Source organism: Pagrus pagrus (assembly GCF_965226575.1).
Source record: "Pagrus pagrus genome assembly, chromosome: 16".
Taxonomy (NCBI): domain Eukaryota; kingdom Metazoa; phylum Chordata; class Actinopteri; order Spariformes; family Sparidae; genus Pagrus; species Pagrus pagrus.
The window spans coordinates 2117706-2137762 of NC_140200.1; the positions used below are offsets into that span (position 1 = coordinate 2117706).

A 20057-nucleotide genomic window follows, 5' to 3' on the forward strand; every position below is an offset into this window, starting at 1 on the left:
ATAAAAAGGTACGAAACTGTCAGTTTGTAATTGATTTTTTTGTATCATTTAGTCAGTTTGCTTCTGGAGGAATGTAAACAATAATAACAGTCAGAGTTTCCTAACATGCAGCTAGAAGGAAGTCGCTCTGCAGCCCACACTATCATGACTGCAGGATTTACTTTGTGGATAACATGGTGGGTGATTCTGTGGTGGACAGTGACACCTGGTGGCGAGCTTTAGATATTACACTTGGGGAAATGGTGGCCAGGGTGTCACAATCACATCTTTCATTTAGAGGTGAGAAACTCTTTTCACCCACCAAGGAACAGTTCAGATCAGGAGCCTTGAAAAAAGACAACACGATGACAAATGTTTGTTATTAACGTTTTTATATTCCCTTGTGGACACAAATGAACATAAATATTAAAAACATTTAAAGGTGGATTGTGACGACATGGAGAAAACATTCATCACTTTGCAAACGAGGAGAGATAAAATAAAATCTGTGAAACATCAGTACAAGGCAGTGGTAATGAAAAGGAACATGCTGATCACATTTGGTTTTCTCTGTTTCAATAAAACAGATTGTTAATATATTTTTTGTAGTGTTACTTGTTCCAGACAGGAAACACAACTGTTAAGACCAGAAAGCTCTTTGCTTTTGGACAAAACGATACAAAGACAGCATAACCCATGTACGCTGGATATTAAACTCCTAATGCTTATAAAAGAAATGTCCGGATTGTGCATATAACCCAATGGGACATTGAGAGCTGGTGTGAATCACTACTTCATTTATTATTTCTTAACCATCTGAATTTGTAATGTTTTTTTAATGTGATCTGGTGTCACACACAATCCAGACGTGTCGTCTCTCTGTATCAGGTTTATACTGTCACGATGTAGCCGTTTGCCCACTGCAGGAGGAGACCGGACACGACCGTTAATCCAGATGTAGAACAGGACTTTTAGGGTCACACACTTCAGGGTGAACATGAAAACATTGAGCACCGGCAGTATAAATACAGGGGAAGTGCCTGAGTCTGTGGAGCTGCTGTTAAAGTGCTGTATGATGACCGTGATGGCCACACTGACATGTATTGTGTTATAAGGTGGTCGGCTCTTCCTGATTCTGCACGTACAGCATCATTCGTGCAGACTGCTTCATGATGTTGTGCTTTGTTTTAATGGGGCACTTTATACATCACATACAGTACAATGCTTCTCTTTGAGCCGGTCGTATTAAGATAATAAGAGGAATGTTAAAAGTAACCACTTGAACTGAGGTAAGCATCAGGCTCATGTATATGGATCAGGGTTCTTCAAAATAATATAAATCTTTGTTGTGTCTTCTCTTATATACAGTAGGTGAACAGAAAAAGAAGATGAAATTTAAAGGGGAAAAAATAAATCATTTGGCCCACTGATGATCAAACACACACATACGTACAATCTTAATGACTACTGACAGCTTCTCTCTAAAAAAAGGTCACAAAAGACGAATGTATGGGCAGCTACTACTGCTACAAATATGAGAAAAACACAAAATACGTCTTCTGTTAAATTATTAATATTGCTGAGAGCTGTGAGCCCTCTGGTCTGGTGTCTGTAAGGTTCAACTTGAGATGAAATATCCACACAAAGAGGAAAACAAGAGTCTGATCCCACAACATGCACGCTGAGCACCCTTTAGTTTTACATAAATCTTGGACTGACAGTGATCCAAGTGACTCAGGCGCCAGTCGTGTTGACTCCAGACTGCAGATTCGGATCGCGCTCAGGAACTACTCGCTGTTTTACAGCACACAGTCCGTTACAGTGCCGACGTCCGGAGCGTCAGACGACAGAGTCTAAGTCCGGAGGGGCAGCCAGTGTCCGAGCCCTTCGAAGAACCTCCGTACGTTTGTGACGTAGAAGTCGACGTTGTGAGTGAAGTCGGTGCAAATGTTGGAGTAAGTGTCCACCAGGGTGCAGTATAAGGCGGTCCCACCAACGCTAATCACCACGGTAACCACACACAGCAGGAGCAGGATCAGGCAGGAATCTCCACCCACCTCATCTACAAGTGAGAAGAGGACATGTGATACTCTTACTTTATTCATTCATTCATTCATTCATTCATTCATTCAACCTCTTTTCATCATTGAGAGCAAGCCTTCATTTTCAATCATGTCGAGAACACAAATAAAAAACAGCGAAGGTGCAAAAATGTGATAACAAACTGAAACAACGAACATAATCACAGAGCGCGTGAACAGACTGGGTCCATGAAAATGATAAGAAGCGGTACGACAGAAGAACCTTTTTCTTTTTGTCTTATGGTGTCAAACATGCACGTTGCAGGTTTTGGATGAGTTGAAGTGCACCTTGCTCGATGCCGTCCTCCGGCTCGCTGAAGCGAACTTTGCGTTTGGAGCTCTGCTTGGTTACGTCGTTGCTCGGAGGAGGCAAACCATCCAGCGAGGCTCTCCTCCTCTTCAGAATGGAGACCAGACCGTCCGGAGAGAAACTCTGAAGGAGACAGAAACACGAGGAATGACCACGAATGTTTCCTCTTCTTTCTGTTCAACCAGGACGTTGGATCTGTAACGTGATAAATGTTTACACCTGGCTGTTGTGGTCATTGTGGTGATGCCAAAGGTTGTAACAAACCATAGTTTTACTGTAGGAAATCAAACTGCAAGCTTTACACTCCCCCATTATCATCATCCTCAATCTCTGTCTGCAGCATCTTAAAATTCACATCAGAGAAGCTTTATGTTAAAAAAAAAGCTGCCATAACGGTGACAGAAGTGCCACAAAACGGTCTCGCTGGGTGACCGATGGACGAAACTCTCAACAAAAGTCAAGTGTAGACGTTAAAGAGAAACCTAAAGACACCAAGCAATCGAAATCAGTCGATAAAAAAGAAGATGATGCGTGTTTTATAATGACTAATAAGGAGCCGATATGCTGCTAATATGCACGATTGATTAGGCTATGTAGCTTTAGAGCAAAACGATGTAGGAATTGGTGTTTTGTGTGATTAGAGTTAGGCAAGGGCCGGAGAGAGTCGGTGGTCCACAGGCGACATAACAGCTGTGTTTGTCCTGGTCTCTGCTAGTGTTGGGAGTCGACGGTTAACGTCACTGTTAACAGTCACGGCCCAACAAACAAAGACAAGACGGATCACAGCTGACGATGAAATGGAGGGATGAAATGTTACGGAGACAAAGATGATGACGTCACCCAGGCGACACTGGACCTCTGGGAAGCAGTGAGGTCCAAAAAAACACCTGCAATCAGGAAATCTTCAAGATTGCCATTTTAATGTGCACGAGCTAATGCATGTGTTACCAAAAGCCTTCGTCACATGACAGTTGAACACCTCGTTTTAAATTAGGACAATAAAACCACAGAATAAAATGAAATACATCCTGTAATATAACCGGTGGTGAGGAGTGACCAGGCTGCAGACTGACCGACTGTGTGTTTGGTATCAGACGACAGATGACCAGCAGCATGTTTTAGATTTTTTAGATGGGCCAAGTTCAGTCTACAGACAGACCAAAGTTAAAGGGATATATGTCAAACACTGTGTGCACTGTATTACTGCAGTTACACTCTACGGGCAGCAGAGGTCAGCAGTAAGCGATACTCCCAGCAGACCCTGAAACAACACCCACCCTAATGAAAACCTTTTGACCTGATCATAATCTTTACACAAACCACAGGGCAGAAACAGTAACACACAGCTCGGTCATATGTCGAGCTGCCGGCCGCATCTGCTGCTGTAATTTATAGGTCAATTACTCATCGAGGTCAGTGGGTCAACAGCACGACGAGTAACGCTCGTCACGTTCAGTCAAACCTGCACAGAGGCATCGTCAGAACTTCACTGTATGTGTGTTTTATAAGTGTTTTCTGGTTTTGTCTTCTCGTGCTCCTCAGCAGCCTGAGTTTCCCTCCACACCTGTGTTCAATCTGATTAATTAGCCGCGCCCTGTTACCTGACCCTGCACACCTGCGCTACATCTCCCTCATTAGCCTTTCCCTCCAGCTTTTCCAGCCCCGTCCCTGTTTCTGGTGTTTTTCTCACCTGTGTTTCTCGGCCTCGCTCCACCTGCACCTCATCTCCCTCACTAGGTCTGTTTGTATTGAAGCCTGTGTTGTTCCCTCACTCTTTGTTGGTTCAGCTCTCATCCTCACGTAACTCCTGTTGTCCTGCGTTCCTGTGTCCTTTCCCCTCGGTCCTCATGTTGTCTGGATTCCTTTCATTTGCCAGCTTTTTGTTACCGACTGTTTGCTTATCTTCTTTTGGATTCTTTGGACTAATGATCAGCTTTCATTAAAGCTCGCTCTGTTGTGTTGAATCTGCCGGCTCCTGTTTTTGCCCGTGTGACAGTCTGAGAAAACTGAAGAGGACTGTAACATGACAGTGAGAGCATTTAATTCAGATTTTTAGTGACGATCGGACAATATCCTCTGTGAGCGATACAGATTCTCAGCTGATGGAGTACTTCATATACGCTGAGTCTTACTTAAATAATGTCATCAAACGAAGTTTTGTTACTTTGTGTGTTTTTGCCACAGTTAATTCAGTCGACAGTGCAGGAAATCATCTTTTTGCTTCAGGTTATATTTTAAATTTCAGGTAAATCATCCACACGCAGAAGGAACGATGAAGCTACTTTTAACAGTGTTTTAATGCTCGGTTCTGATTTGTTATTGGCGCTTATAGACCTGCGATTAGATCATCTGTATTTGTTACAAATTATATTCGATCAATAACATTTGTAACAGTTTCAGACCTGAATGCAATTCTTGAGTATGATGTTAAAATGTTTGATATCAAGTTTACAGTTTAAGCAGTTGTGGAGTTAGAAATAAAGACCTGTCATGCTTTTGTTTTTCCCTTTCCTTCAGTGTTTTACAGTTTCTTGTGCATGCAAAAGGTCAGAGTCCGCACTAACAGAAGCTCCTCTCTCCCACAGAAAACACTGCTCCTGAAACACCTCGTCAATAGTCCCGCCTTTAATTTCACGACTTTGTGACATCACACTGTGTCTGCGAACGGAGGACAAACTTTTGAATGTCATCATTGTTTCAAAATTGCTGTAAACGTATGTATCAGCCCAGCCAATGAATTGGTCAGGCTACATTAGTCGTCTCAGTTGATGTCTACATATGCCTGACGTCTCACTCCTGCAGGCAACCCGTGACAAGCTCCTGTCTCGTTTCCTGTAATGCTGCTTCATAATAAAAGCTTTTAAATGACTAAATTATGCAGGCTTTTATTGTGAAGAAGTTATAGTAAATGTGTTTGTAACTGAATTAGCGGAGCCACTTTGTTAGCGGTGATTCTTCAGGGATCGGGACAAGAGCGTCACTGGTTTAAGACGCACCTTCAAGCAGGAGGACCAGCTGTGGTGGAAAAGCAAAACCCCGGCCACACCGAGTCAAACCGAGTAGAGCCAAGACGGCAGTACAGTAAAATACAACAAAAACACAAAGATTATTCCTTTTAAATTGAGAAGTTTGTCGTTTTTTTCAAGTAGGATGGAAGGAAACATGTCAAAACAAAACAAGAGTGTACAGCCATGAAATCAGAGGGGTGTGATAAGCAAGATAAAAAAAACCAGCTCACCCAAAAATGAAAATTCAGACATTATCTCCTCAGCCGGGTGAGGTTTTGTAGTCTAAGTTTTAAAGACAAGTCTCCGTCTACTTCAGCTGTTTGTTCGAATGCTGCAACACTGTTTTACTGTGAAGCTCCAGAAATGTTTTGTGGACTACGACACTTCATCTAACTGTTCATCTGCACGGGGCTGAGTAGATGACTGAATTTTTACATTTTGACGTATATCAAACCCTAAAGTTATTCCATAACTGGGCGTCACTGTTACATACGTTTTGAATTAAGTATCGAGCCACACAGATTGTGTTTCTTCTACAGTGACTGAAAAAGAGAAGTAGGAAATGTAATCTTGCTTTGGTAAAAAAAAAAACCCCTCATGAAATGTGACTCAGTGTTTTCATTGCATGTTAAAGAGGTCCCGCCCATATAAACCTCCACTGGATTACATAACAGCCATGATCTTGAACCCATCACTGTGAAGCCTTCAGCCTGTACTGCTTGTTTTGGTATAACTCTGATTTCATCTCCACCTCCAGGAGGAACCCGGCCCCCTCGGCTCAGGACATGAGGCCTTTGGCACGGGCTCAGTAATCTGGCCCATTTGGCAGGATAGACATCCCAAGTGTCAGGCCACACCGGTGGACATGGGTGGAGAGGTTTTGGAAAATAGAGAAGCGGGCGATGATCTCACCAAGGGGACCACAGAGATCATTCATGGGAGTGTCCCAGCACAGACGAAGAGAACAACCTCAACAAACACAGGCTTTCTTTCTGCAGGCGGAAAGTGCAACAGACGGTAAAGACAGAGCAGATCAGGGAGAGGATGGACAAGATATTAATACATTTACATCACACACCGCTCTTTCTACGCATTCATCTCTGATCCAATGTACCAAAATGTTTATTATTGTATTTGTATTGACCCACAGACAAAGTGTGTTCCTACCCCCTCTGTGTTGGACAGCTTGGCCAGGTCCTTGTCTGAAGCCTGGGGGACTCCTGTAGGCCACTCCACCTTCACCTCCTCCTCCTCGGGCGTCTCCTCACACGGCTCCTCCTCCTCTTCTACCTCCTGTCCTTCCTCATACGTCTCTTCTTCACCTCCCTCCTCGTCCTCCTCACCCCCCTCCTGATGTCCTGTCTGTAGTAAGGGAGGCTCTGATCCGGAGCTCTTCATGCTTTGCTCTTGTTCGTCGCCCTGATGTGTTGCTTCAGGCTTGTGAACTGGAAACAGGACATTGGATATTGATTATGGATTATTACTTAGTGTATGTGAACTGGCTGTGTATTGACTGAGGCCCTGTGCAGCTTCATGTATCTGGGGATTAGAGGGCCACGGCACTAATGTTACCAAGGTTAAAGAAGGTAATGTGGAAGCACAAGTTGAATTAGTTTATAAGTGACGACAAGTTGAGAAATGCTTGTGTTGCCCAGGCTAGAGACGAATCTGGTACGAGATGTGTGTGTGTGTGTGTGTGTGTGTGTGTGTAGCAGCACCGCCATCAGAGCGGCGGCAAGCTGTAATGAGTCAGAGTCCACAGCTGCCTGCTGACAGTGACAGCAGCATGGATGGTTGAACTGATGACATCAGACGGCGGCCTTCAGTTACTGATTAATAGGCAGAATAGATGATGGAGGAACAGGAAAAAAAACTTGACCATCCACCACATTTCAACATTAAGTGCTGTGTAATATATGAACGTGTTGTACGAGCTGTGTGGCAATAATCAATTCAGTCAGCATTTAGTGGAAAGCAGTCATTTACCTTCATCATGACAGGACTGCAGTGTCTCGTTCCTGCTCCGGGTGTCTGTCAGCGTTGCATTCGGCGTGCTCTGCTGAATCAAGCACAGCTGATAATCATTCATCACGCAGGATTAATTATTATGATAGGAAATTGAGCAAAGGTCAAAATGGAGAGAGGAGGGTTTCATGTCTGACCTGTTCGACGCCGACGGTCGGTCTGAGAGATGCCAAAAAGTGGAAGGCAGATCGAGACGAAGGAAAGTCAAGACAGACAGCAGGAGAGCGAGGAAAGAGGGAGGTGGAGAAAGGTCAGACGAGGTTAATATCTGTTTGGGTCATTTGCAACAGATCTCTCTGTTGTGACTTATTTTCCTAAATCATGTCCTTTTCTATTGGCGTTGGTTTTTTACATTTTAAGAATGGCTTTTGTCCCTTCTTGTAAATTAACTCTGCAGACATCTGCTCTCAAAAATCAAATCCACCTGCGCCAAATGTCCGCGGGCTGCAATAACATACCAGGAGAGTCACAGGAAAGGTGGGACACAACAGCGTCTGCCGTGCAGACATGCGGTATTTGTCTGTGTCTGCGAGGAAATCGCTCTCGTGCGGAAATGCCCTGTCAGAAATATAGATTTATTTTTTTCCCCCAGTGAGTCCCGTGCCTGTCTGTGTGTCCACATGGGAGACAAAGATGGAGGTCGATTACAGTTAAGCAAAATGGGCGCTAAAAGGTTTCTGTCTGACAGTGATGAAGACGATGGGAGGAGATGGCACGAGAGGAATCCAGATGGGAAGCTGAGCCGTTTTATAGCGGATGAACTGTGGGAAACATTTCTAACTGAATGTTTGATGGCAAAATGTGGAAAGTCTGCCTGTGGGTCAACCTTTCATAAAGGAAGGGAGAGAAAGAAGGCTGTGTATGAATTCAGGCTCTCTCCTGCGTATCTCTCTGCTTCAGCAGTGCTTCGATGTCATCCGATAAATCCTGTGTTGATGTGTCGTGATGTACCTGAGGTGTGTGCTGCAGATCTGGCTCAGGATCTCAATGTGTTTCTGACTGATGCCGTCCGTCTCAGCAGGCAAACTGCTCCCAGCGTCCTTCCTCTCCCTCCACTGGCTCTCTGGGAACACCAGCACATTTCACACAATTACATTTAGAGTTTGATCGCTGATAAAACCGTAGTGAGGGAAGAAACAGAGGCATGCAGTACCCCAGTTGTCCTGTAGAGCGGCGAGGTTGGACAGCAGACGTTCGTGGTAGAGCTTCTCCAGCTGTAGGAACTGGATGGCCCACTGGTCTGATAGCATCAGGAGTTAAAGACACCAACCAAGACGTTGCTTTTAGAATCTTAACATAAATCAGGTCAGTTTTATGATGATCCCGAGTCTGGTGCGTCGTTTGAAAAGAAAACCAATGGGTGTCATTCTGTAGCTGATAATTTACCGATGGGACGAGAGCTCAGAGGTTTCTGCTTAACTTTAGAAAGTGGATTTATCTTCACTCCCGTTTATCAACCTGACCGCAGCAGTGATTTACGGTGACAGAGAGAAGTAGGGAGAAGAAGACGGAGAACTGGAGTCTCTGGTGAGTGCTGAGTTTAGTGAGAGGTTCAAACACACACACACCCTCAAGTGTGTGCTGTTGCTGGCTAGCTTAAGGCTAATGTATGTAGTTACTTGGCTGTTTGGGGCGAAAAAACACAAATGATCCTGTGGACAAAGTCGTGCATGTACAGTTAAGTTTAGATTTCTTCGTACCAGTGTTGGTTTTATCTTTTCTTCTTATTATAACATGGTTGAGTGTCTGTCAGCCCTGTTTTGTGTCTTTTGAGTTCTCAGAGGTGCTCTGCAGAGGCAGGGCGTGGCACCAGCTCAAATACACTGGTCTTCCACCCTGCCGCCCAGCCTCCTGCACCTCCGCCTTAATCCTATTGGTTCTCCGAGTCTCACTCACCTGTGCCTCCACCTAAGCCTCAGCCTGCACCATCGTGAGCCCTCGACCCCTCGACCTTTTCCCTGTCTTGGTGTCCGCTTTTGTGTCCAACTTACAAACCACCTACAAACTGTAACACTTGGTCTGCGGTGATTTGGCATCTGTACATCTTTTTTTTATTGCTCTACTTCACAAATCCTCCTTCCCTATGCATGAAGCCTTCTCACTTTCTCTCTTCCCTTGGACAAAAACACATTATCACACACAGTCCTCCATGCAGCAACACAGGAAGACAGCTGTTACCAGGCAAACAGCAGAAACAGAGCCTTTGTGGCTTTCAGCCAAAGTATGGGGAACACCCAGTGACCGAGAGACTGATGCACGACTAGAAGTAACGGCAGACAGAAGGAAAGACTGCCAAACAACCATTAAGTAACTTATTGTCTCTTTCATATAGTTGACTAGTGTTACTTTTGGTCTTACAGGGTCAGTGTCATGGCCTTCATCAGACCAGCTCAGGCCTCCAGTGCCAGGCCGTGAATCTGCTCTGCCCTCCACAAACGTGAGCCCCCTTTTCAACCTCATGAGACAGAAGCACTGAATATCACACTATGAGTTGTTTTTGTCTTTTTTTCATCATCACATGTGTGAGTCTGGATCCTGTCACTGTGCACTTGAAAGGATACAGTCTTCTTTGAGCGAGTAGGCCTCTGCGATCTGAAAAACAAAGATGGTTGAATGAACAGGAGGAGGCACAGTACGCTGATTTGCACACACAAAGCTCATACATACTACAGAATACATGTACCTCGGTGACTCAAGAGTCATGTGACAGTGTTTCAGTCACAACGTAGATGTTTGTTTTTTTTGTTAAATTCAACAAATTCCTTGTCAAGACGACGATCACATGACAGCGCAGGCCCCCTGTCAGACATGAAGTCACATGCAACCACTTACGGTCTGGATTAACGTGTCTCTGCTGGCTTTTCAGCTTCTTTCTAAGTCGGGAAAGTTTCACCTCCTCAGACATTCTTCTGTAATTATATGATACCAGCTAATTTTACATCTGCAACTAATGGATTAATCTGCTGACTGTTTTCTAGATCGTCTGGCCCAAACAGTGAGGGCTACAATATGTCACACAGCGTAGAGAAATGCCCATTATGACTTCTCAGAGCTGACGTGACTTTGTTCAGATTGCTTGTGTGATAAGTCTCAAAGCCCAACATATTAAGTGTACTATCACGTGTGCATGTAGAATGATTAATTCGGCAATATTACGCTTGAAGAGGTGCCATTAATGACGGAAAAGCTCACCCTCATATGTAACATTGTGATTATACATCTGTTACCAACAAGATAAAACATATTATCAAAATGCATTCATGTTGTGAGGTAGTTCACTTTCAAAATAAAAAACATTGGCTACTATTATCTCTGTTTCCCTGGAAATACACGGGGTGCGAAACAATCAATCATGTCAACCTAGTTTAGGCTGCGACTCCAGCAAGAAGATGGAGATGATCTCTAGTCCCCGCTGAGTCGGCCTAAGATACCAGCTGTAAAAAATAATTGTTCCATGGACAGATTTAGCTGCTACGTCTGCAAACGTAACATGTATTTTAAGATAGTAGGCGTTGTGTCATGGAAACGGCGGAGTAATACTTAGTAATGAGTATCGGAGTAAATCTCAAGTTTCATCACGATATATATATTTGCTGATATCACAAAGTCTGCTGCGATACGATGTCGATTGGATTCGATACAGGAGCCTGCGATCGATATGAGATGATATCGTCCATTTAACATAATCAGTTACATTTATATCAACTCACATTAAGCAAATAAACTATGATTTGACAGTTTTATTGCTTAAATATTATTTCATCCATGGCTCATGACATTTAAAATGGAAACAATCTGTTGTCTTTAATAAAAACAAAGCTCTGTTTAGAAAGGAGCTGAGCCTGGAGGGAAACGTGACACAGACGTGCCGTGGGGATTTCAAAATAAAGGCGTATCTTAACGATGGCGGCGATTTGAATCGATGTTTTCACTTTGCATCGATGCTATTGGATCGTTGATCACTGAATCAATATATAGATCCTGATCGATGTAACGTTACACCCCTAATAGTGAGCAGTGTGCTGTCGTGCTGTATGTCTGCAGGAACTGACATCTATGGACTGAACTGATGACTGTGTTACTAAGTAGGCTGATATATGATGATATAGAAATGGGCCCCCTCATTCTGCTCACGCTGTAAACATGAATCAAAATCATGTTTTCCCTCTGGGGCAGACATGCAAACCTACACACATTTAGTATCTTTTAAAGCTACACAGACGCTCTTCTGCTGCTTTGCTTCATGCCTTTGTCTCCACGTTCTTCACTTTTTCTTTTGGGTATGTTTGGTATTTAAAAAATGAATCCAGGCTATGAAATGTATCTAGTTCACCAGAATAGCCGATGCTGGTAGATATGACCAAATATGGACCTTTATGTCTAATAGAGACTGAAACACTGACCATGTCTCTTCTCAGCGCGGGCCGACGTTCTGAACAAGGTCATCGCTCACCAGATTCCTTGTTAATGGACTGTATTTATTAAACAGTGATTGCTCTGATCACTCGTACCGTAACACAACTGCTTTTGAATATTTGCACTCTCCTTTCCTTTTTTGGTATTTGAAGCAAAAGTCGCTTCATCTGTTGTTGCATGATTACTGCAGCTGGCAGTAAATCAGAGCAAACAACAAACTTCTCACGGTGCTGGAGACGAATGAATCATCCTTTTCAATCAAAACACAGAGACTGGACCAATCCAACCAAACTACGCTACATCACACTTCTAATTAGTGTGTTGAATGAATGCTGTAAATGTAAGGCAGGAGACAAAAGAAGAAGCAGAGGGTTGTCGGTTCAAATCCCCACAACTGCAGAGTAGATCAGCTCCTCCTTCAGTAAACACTGCTGACGTCCTCTCTCCTGAGGCTGCATTCAGACCGAAGTGCTGCCTCTGATCTGCGAGTGACGTCTTCGCTAAAATAGGTTTAGTTTGCCGGGCCGACAGTGATCGATTCATGCTGCAGGTCTGATGGCCAGCTAACGTGCTGAGCAAGCAGAACGTGAAGTCGGGTTGCGCGTACACAAAAGTCTGTTTCAACTTTTTCGCCTGCATGTTTTTTTCTGTTCCTCCTGCCGACGGGCCGCACCGCCACATCATCCAAATCTGCTCATTTTGGTCTTAAAGCGGCAACAATGTGTGTCTTAACATCTCGATCTGGCTCGTGAATTTATTTTGAGAGCGAGTGAAAGAAAGACGCAGCATATTTTTAAATATTATTTTCTTTTTTAAAAAACAGCTGTTTCAACTGTAATATGACTACAGAGCAGCTTCTTTCCTCAGTTCATCCTCAGCACTCCTACATAAAAAATGTTTCTTGTGACTCGTCAGACCCGGATGAGTCGGGCTCTGACCCTGCGGCAGACATTAACGATAACAACGATACTGAACCATCCAGTCTTCTCGCTGACGGCCGCTAACGTAGGTCAGGTAGAGGCATTAATGTTAAATCGAGTCAGTTTCATAACCTATTAAAAGTTCCCTGAGTGTGTTTTAATTATTGTATTTATGTATTTGAGCTCCTTAAATTATAACCCGAGCTGCATCAGAGCGCTTTCATGCTCTAACAAGCTATTTTGACACGATTGGGAAACACCAGCTCAGGGATTTGTTATATTTGTCTCAGCTCACTGAGAAAACACACACTCAGGAATCAGGTCACACAGGAGGACTGACACACACACACACACACACACACACACACACGTAAGCATACAGAAACTCACAAACAAATGTAGATGCATACACACCCACACACAAAGCCTTTCTGTCTGACTAAATAAAGACACATATTCCTCCTGGATTTGGGAGAAGAAAAACACACGCACACACACACACACACACACACACACACACACACACACACACACACACACACCTGGTGCAGGGAGTGTGGCAGCAGTGTGTAGTCGCTGTTTTCTCTGAGGGACTGCAGGGAGGCCAGCAGCTCCGGGCTGGGGCCTGGCAGTCCATCTCCAGAGACACTTCCTGGGAAACATACAACACAAACAAACGCTAGAATGAAACACACCTAATGTTTGAGACGTTTCACATTAAAGCAACTCACACGACAGCCTCGGTTTGTACACACTGAGCCCAGTTTCTTTACTGCTGCGTTCCTGCTCAGGCTCATGTGATCGATCGGTGAGATAACTGGTGGAACTTGATCATTTTTGTCGTTATATAATTACATTTATGAAAGAAAGTCTGTGTTGCAAACCGGAGGTGTGGAGTTTAAAAGACTAACAGGTTTACCAGGGTTGTTTACCTGGTTGAATTATGGGAAATCTCACATTTTTTGGTATCTCGTTATTCACTGCATCAGTTTCAGTCATTCTTCTTTGGTCCGTGTTTCACAGATAAAAGAAGTGCGACACTGAACCCTGCGGTACTCCACTGTACATAAGAGGAAGGGAAATAATGGTTTAACGTTTTCATTTTATTGAAGCCAGTTACATCTTTAAAGCCACCGCCAACAGCTTAGCATAGTTTAGCTTAGCTTAGCATGGAGACTGGACACAGGAGCTAGCCTGGCTCTTCCCAAAGACATCCAAGGACTGTTTCTTGATCTGAAACAAACAAACTCACGATGACAACCAGACTCCAGAAAGTGGAAATGGCTCATAAATACAGTGACGAATGAACCCCACTAAAACCAGACAGGTTCATTTTTATACTTGTATTATACTTATAATGAGTAATAGTGAGCTTTAGCGCTGCTGTGAGGCTCAGCCAGGACAGCTGTTTCTCTGTTACCAGTCCTTATGGCAGGCTAGGCATAGCATCTGTCCAGCTTCATATTTAGCCTACAGACACAGTGGTGTGGATCTTCTTACCTGACTCTCAGCCTATTGCCCAACATGTCAAATGCTCAAACTAGGCCTTCATTTTGATCTCAACTACACGCCTGTACAGACTCCTGACTGCATGTTGCACCGTTGTGACGCTATCACACTGACAAAAATCTGTCCACAGACGAACACACAGACTGTCCACATCACCAGCTACACTACAGTGGACGGGAATGAATGGAAGTGTGACACAGTGATCTACAACCTAAAACTAATGTGAGACGGGCGTAAACAACCTCGGATGCTCGGGCGACACACACCGTCACACTCCTTTGTTTTGATCCCGACTGCACGACGTCTCTGTGACCCTGTCTTCCACAGCTGTGACGCTAATGGCTAACAAGTCTACAGACAGACAGACAGAGACGGAAACACCTGGCAAATCATTGAAGATTGCTTCAGTGTTAGTTCAGATCTTCTGGCAGGGAGTTCCCGAGCTGAGGGGTCCTGACGGCAAAAGCCTGACCACCTTTAGTCTTGAGCCAGCAACAGGCTGAGGATCTGAGGCTCCGGCTCACAGAGGAGCTAAACCACGAGAGTGCTTTAAATCAAATCACAAACACTTGGTCGATGCTAAAGCTAACTGACGAACAAGCTGCTACCTCCGCCGGCTGCCTTCAGTGACAGCCTGCAGCCCCTCGCCTGCAGCCAACACTGAGACAAGTGAGTCACTATGAGCTGTAGCTGTCCGGTGCAACTCTTGCATAACATAGCTCCAGATGTATAGTACTTTGCATGCATCCAAGAGCGCTGGCCGCCGCTTCCTAACAGCTTAATATCATCCTACTCAGGCAGTTTGTGGTCCACAGATGGATGATAAGCTGTGAGTTGTTCTTCAAAGAGCAATTATTGGCAGAATCATGTGTGTTATATTCCCACTGTGTCTCTGCTTATTGTTATGTTAGAAGATAAAGTGTATAAAAGTATTTTACCTGTGACACTGTCGATGCCTTCCTGTTCATGTGTAGTCTCGCTGTCGGGACCTTTCAGCGGGATGGCGTTCTTGTTACCCATCACCTCTGCCACTGCAGCGAGCTTTTCCTCCAAGATGACGCTGCCCAAAAGTTTCTCTGAGACCCTCCAATGGGCCACGCTGGATCTCTTCTTTTTCAGGCCCTCACTGGGAAAACATGAATCGTTTCTGTGTCTTATCAGAGCGCTTCCTTCGACTGAGATAAGGAAAATTGGTTGGGAAAAGTTTGTGTTGGTCTGAGCTCCCAGAAAGGATTCAAGGGCGTCCCGAGCGCTGGAGGTCTCTGCAGGTTTGGTTTGTGATCACTCTTGACGGAGCATGTGATTTAATCCGCCATGGCCTCTCCTGGGTGGTCAAGAAAAAAAGCAGATTTGAAATGTCCACCATAGTCTGTGGAGGCCCGGCTGTGGAGGAGGATGTTCTTAGTTCCTGCCAGACGTCTGCCGTCCTCTGTGCGGTTTATCGTGCTCTCTCTGCATAAAGACGTCAGTGCAGCCTGCTGTTCCTCGTCCCCGGGAAGCTGTCAGAAAAACAGGGACGTATTAAAAATGCTGTATGCATGAAGCATGTTCTGAGAAGGAGACGACACACACAGTGAGAAAGAAGCCAGTTTGAATGCAAAGAGAAGAGAAGCAGCATTGCTGATGTAAATGGCAGTTATGTCACTGACTGAAAGGCTCGTCTTTGTGTGTAAACCATGACTACCCATTGAGGCATGGCAGAGTGCTCCATTCTGAACAACCCCCAGTCTGAAAATAACATCATAGTAGTCTGTGGAGGAGCATCATTGTGTATGTTACAGTGCAGACAGACTGCACACTGTACTTTCTTCTACAGCCTGTAAAGAAGAAATGATGCCACCGTGTAGCCAACAGTTCATGGCCGTGTTAGCAGCTCTGTGAGGCGCCACTCTTCTCTACATGTTGTACAAACCTGCTACTTATATCCCCCAAAATCTCAGCAGCTTTAAACTAAACTTTCAACCCTTCAGACACCTCATCATATATTATGTATTGCATGAAGCAGAGTTGTAAACGTCTCCATTTCCAGGCCTTTAGCTGATGTTTTTATCCAGACGAACAGGGGAAGGATTGAGTTTCTTGCTGAAGGTCATTTCACAACAACTTCACAAAGGTGTACCTGTGGCTGACGACAAAAGGCCGGCACGATCAGGACGGATGACCTTTTCTAACCGGCCCTGTCAGTGTAGTTACCACGGACAGACACCAAACACAGTATTGTCAAAGCTATTTGTGTTTTTATCTTTGTGTTTCCCTTGCATCATATCTTCAGAGATTCCCTGTCCACCTGCCTCCATCTGTCTTGTTGTAGTGGTGCATTTTTTTTTTTATACACAAGCTCCACACAAAAAAAACATGGCTTCCTCTCCCAGTTGGTAGAGGACGGATAACGGCTGACATGCTGTAGATAAATATATTTCCGCCTCACGAAACCTACAATTTCAGCCTGAGCGAGCGGGCATGTGATCCTCGGCGTTCACACAGCATGTTAGAAGTCACATGAACGTTTGCGAATTCGGCAACATGGAATGTGACATTAAGCACAAACGCTGGGAGCGGGATGACTCACAGGATGTGTAGCATGAGATTAAGGATGACGCAGCGGAGGCTGAGGGTGAGGATCTGTGTACGTTTGTACTGAAACACGTTGTGACAGTTCTGGGTTGGTTTTCACATCGTGAGGTTCCTCCTGTGAACTGCTGCATGCTATGTAAACTCTCTAAATCAGTACTTTATAAACATTTAGAGTCATTCCTCTGCTTTGCATGTACAACACATTACTGCTGTGTATGTAACAGAGCTGTGATTAAGGTTGATTTGATTTATGATGCTTTCAGGTAGTCGTTCCTTTATGACAGGCAGTCAGCAGAGACTTGCGGAGAAGACGAGGGTTAGCTGGACATTTTAGGAAAATACACTTCAGAGACTTAGAGTAGAAACCATTCTCATGTTTGAGCCAGGAGACAGCAGAAACAGGAGGAGACAGCTAGCATGGCACTGCTGTTCTTGCAAGACCTGCTCTACTCTGCCTCTGATTGGCTTGCATCTGTCATTTTTCTACAGAGAAAGGCCTCGATTGCTCCGAAGTTCAACTGGTAGGCACCTTCTTCCCATCGAAACATCGGACAGCGGGGGTCAGGAGGAGCAGTGGGGCTCTTCCATGTTCCCTCTGGTGTGTTGAGAGTCGAGAGAGAGGGCATGAGGATGGTGACAGGACAGGGAGAGAGTTCTGGTGACAAACATGCACCAGGTGAGAAAAATAATGTGAGTTTTGAAAATTAAAGTGTGTAAACCTGTTCTACCAGAACCCCCAGATACAAGTATGGACCTGAGAATCAGCATAATGTGACCTCTTTAAAAGAAGAAGAAGAAGAAACATGTCACACAAGTGGGTGAGCGTGCGTACGTGTGCACGTGTCCAGGTTACGCAAAGTGCACATGTGCATCACCGTCGGGGGCGCGTGCTGCTGACGCGTTTAAGCACTGTGAGACCTTTTTAATTACAATTAACTATTTTCAGTGACTCTTATTTGTTCAACACACCACCGCATGCACACTGACAGAGGAAATGCGCTGATCTGACAACAGACAGTGACTCCAGCCTCCAGCAGCCTCCCTGTGACACCGATATAACATCCACTACCTGTTTTCTCTCCTGCGACATCCATCTTAAATCCGCTGTAAGGTTATTCTGGTTCCCTGTGGTGGTGCGGAGTTACATCCAGACCTCTGTGCCACACTGCATGTGAGTTACATGTCACATCATCCCTCGGAGCACACACACACACACACACAGGACGGAGGATGGAGAGACGCACTCACCGCTGGATGATGTCGTCTGGACATCGACGCGTAATGGTGTTTGTCCTCCTCCGCGTCGAGGCGCACACACATGAAGCTCAGTGTGTCATCTGTCCGTCTCCTCACACTCTCTCATGCTTCTTGTTTACGGTCCGATCCGGGGATTTTTCTGCTTCACCTCCTCCTCCTCCTCCTCCTCCTCCTCATTGCAAAATATATATCTATCCCTCCATGTAGCGTTCATGTATTTATTTAAGCGTGTGGCGGAGGCTGCCATCTCGTGGCAGATGTGCCACACTGGCTCCTTTGGCTGAGCACCGGCAGGTTATGTAACAGCAGATGAAGCGGTCATATGATGGGGGTGTTAAGCTGATAAACCGTACACCGGATTACAAGGGAAATAGTGAAAATGTACATGGTCTTTGCGTTGTTATTGTTGGTGTTACATAAGCGTTATAAAAGGGAAAAAAGCATTAGATTGATCAGATCCATGTGAGACATGTCTGTCTTCATCTCAGCTGGATGCTCCTCTGCATCCTCTGTCATCATGCTTTTATGATTTCATCTGATATAAACTGAGCGACTGTGATGAACTGAGACCGAGACATTCAAGTGAAGGCAAAAAGTGTGACAAGAAGCCCGGCTCTCCCCTACGATAGAGGGTCGACTACACCTGGCATCCATCATCTCTGGTCATTTTATGTTGAGGAAATACAATTTATGCGTCAGTGCAACACTCTGGGACAGAGATTGTATGTTAGAGGAGAGATTTCCACTCCACTGCTCGTGATGGAGAGTGTGAGATTCAGATGATTGAATAATAGACAAAATCACTTGATTTGATTCAGCAACTGTTTATAAATCACATCAAGATTAATGAGACGAGACTGTCAAACAAAAGTCCAGTAGTATTGTACAAAAACACAAAAACTGGGCCTTTACAAACTAATGAATAAATGATGTAGTCACAAAGATAAACTTTTCATGGTGGAGGAAAAAGCTGCTGTAGTCTGATGACGCAGCAGTGGATACTTCTGTATCTTTTGTCGGACATCGGCGGGGTGATCAGAGCACTGAAACAGTAAACTTCAACTTGAGCTGATTAATTATAATCCCGAGCATTTGAAGATAAGTTATGGACAGCACTCTCCACTCGGCACAGCACCACAGCTGGGGTTTGATGTGTAAGACACAAAAGTCTCTTGGTGGAGTGTGGAGGATGATACTACAGCGGGTACTTCTGTATCCCGTCAATAGATGGATTCTCCCCTGGTGCTTGTATACTGGGACAATGGCAGTAGTCCAGTTAAATGGCCTAATCGAGCTGTGACCATAGCTCGACTTAGGTGTGCATGGACTGGTGCTCAGTAGATGGGCACCGATGATGTTCTGGGGGCTTGTGCTCACCCGCTGTAGAGGCTTCCCGTACTGGGCCGTGCACCAACCGTGCCGGTCTGTGATGTTCCCAGTCAGAATGCTGTAAAGGTTGACCAGAACTTTGGACCAGAAATAAGCCTAAAGAAACATCATAACTTGTTGAAAATGTATCCGAAACACTGGATACCTGGATAAACTGAAGATGTCATAACAATTACATTACCACATATCTTATCACATGTACATTTGTGATACACAGAAACTGGAATGAGAAATAATACGTCATTTTTAACTAATCAACAAGGTACAAGGTGAATTTATTGTCATTTTTTAAATCGCAAGGATTTTAAAAACGAAACAATGTTTGAGTCCTTTGAGTCCTGCTACATCTGTTCATATTAAAGTAATGAATGAGATGAAGGTCGGCACCTTCACACAAAATAAAAACTGGTTGTCATAAACTTACCTCTGCTAAATGACAAGAAGCAGAAATAAACGACACGGCTCTTATTTTCCAATATCTTTCTCTCCTGATGTACAAAATTTAAAAAGGCACAATAATTTCCTCATGTGAGCATAAAATTTAATTCCCACATCTTCATCCCCAAAATAGATGTTTTGTGTGTGTGTG

The 20057-nt window shown here is 44.4% G+C and overlaps 1 protein-coding gene across 3 annotated transcripts; it reads right to left on the reverse strand.

The window, feature by feature from the left end:
* Positions 1-374: 374 nt before the first annotated feature.
* Positions 375-18327, reverse strand: cnstb (consortin, connexin sorting protein b). Of its 3 annotated transcripts, none has more exons than XM_084377416.1 (11): positions 18071-18327; positions 15187-15747; positions 13282-13391; positions 9965-9995; positions 8557-8643; positions 8355-8466; positions 7541-7562; positions 7365-7434; positions 6546-6823; positions 2349-2493; positions 375-2041 (listed from the first exon to the last, which is right to left on the reverse strand). In XM_084377416.1, the coding sequence occupies exons 2-11, from the start codon at positions 15266-15268 to the stop codon at positions 1833-1835; spliced, it is 1146 nt and encodes a 381-aa protein (XP_084233542.1). In that variant the 5' UTR covers positions 15269-15747; positions 18071-18327; the 3' UTR covers positions 375-1832. The 3 variants fall into 3 exon arrangements, with proteins under 3 accessions (XP_084233542.1, XP_084233540.1, XP_084233541.1); XM_084377414.1 differs by having other exon boundaries at positions 7365-7437; XM_084377415.1 differs by having other exon boundaries at positions 7365-7437; positions 15187-15798.
* Between the last annotated feature and the right edge of the window lie 1730 nt (positions 18328-20057).

Coding starts and splice junctions, on each gene's coding strand:
- cnstb (XM_084377414.1), bottom strand. CDS start 15,268: ATGGGTAACAAGAACGCCATCCCGCTGAAAGGTCCCGACAGCGAGACT. Junction 7,563..8,354: donor ATCTGCAGCACACACCTCAG/GTACATCACGAC, acceptor GGCATCTCTCAG/ACCGACCGTCGGCGTCGAAC. Junction 2,494..6,545: donor AGCTGTCCAACACAGAGGGG/GTAGGAACACAC, acceptor TGTCTCCTTCAG/AGTTTCTCTCCGGACGGTCT.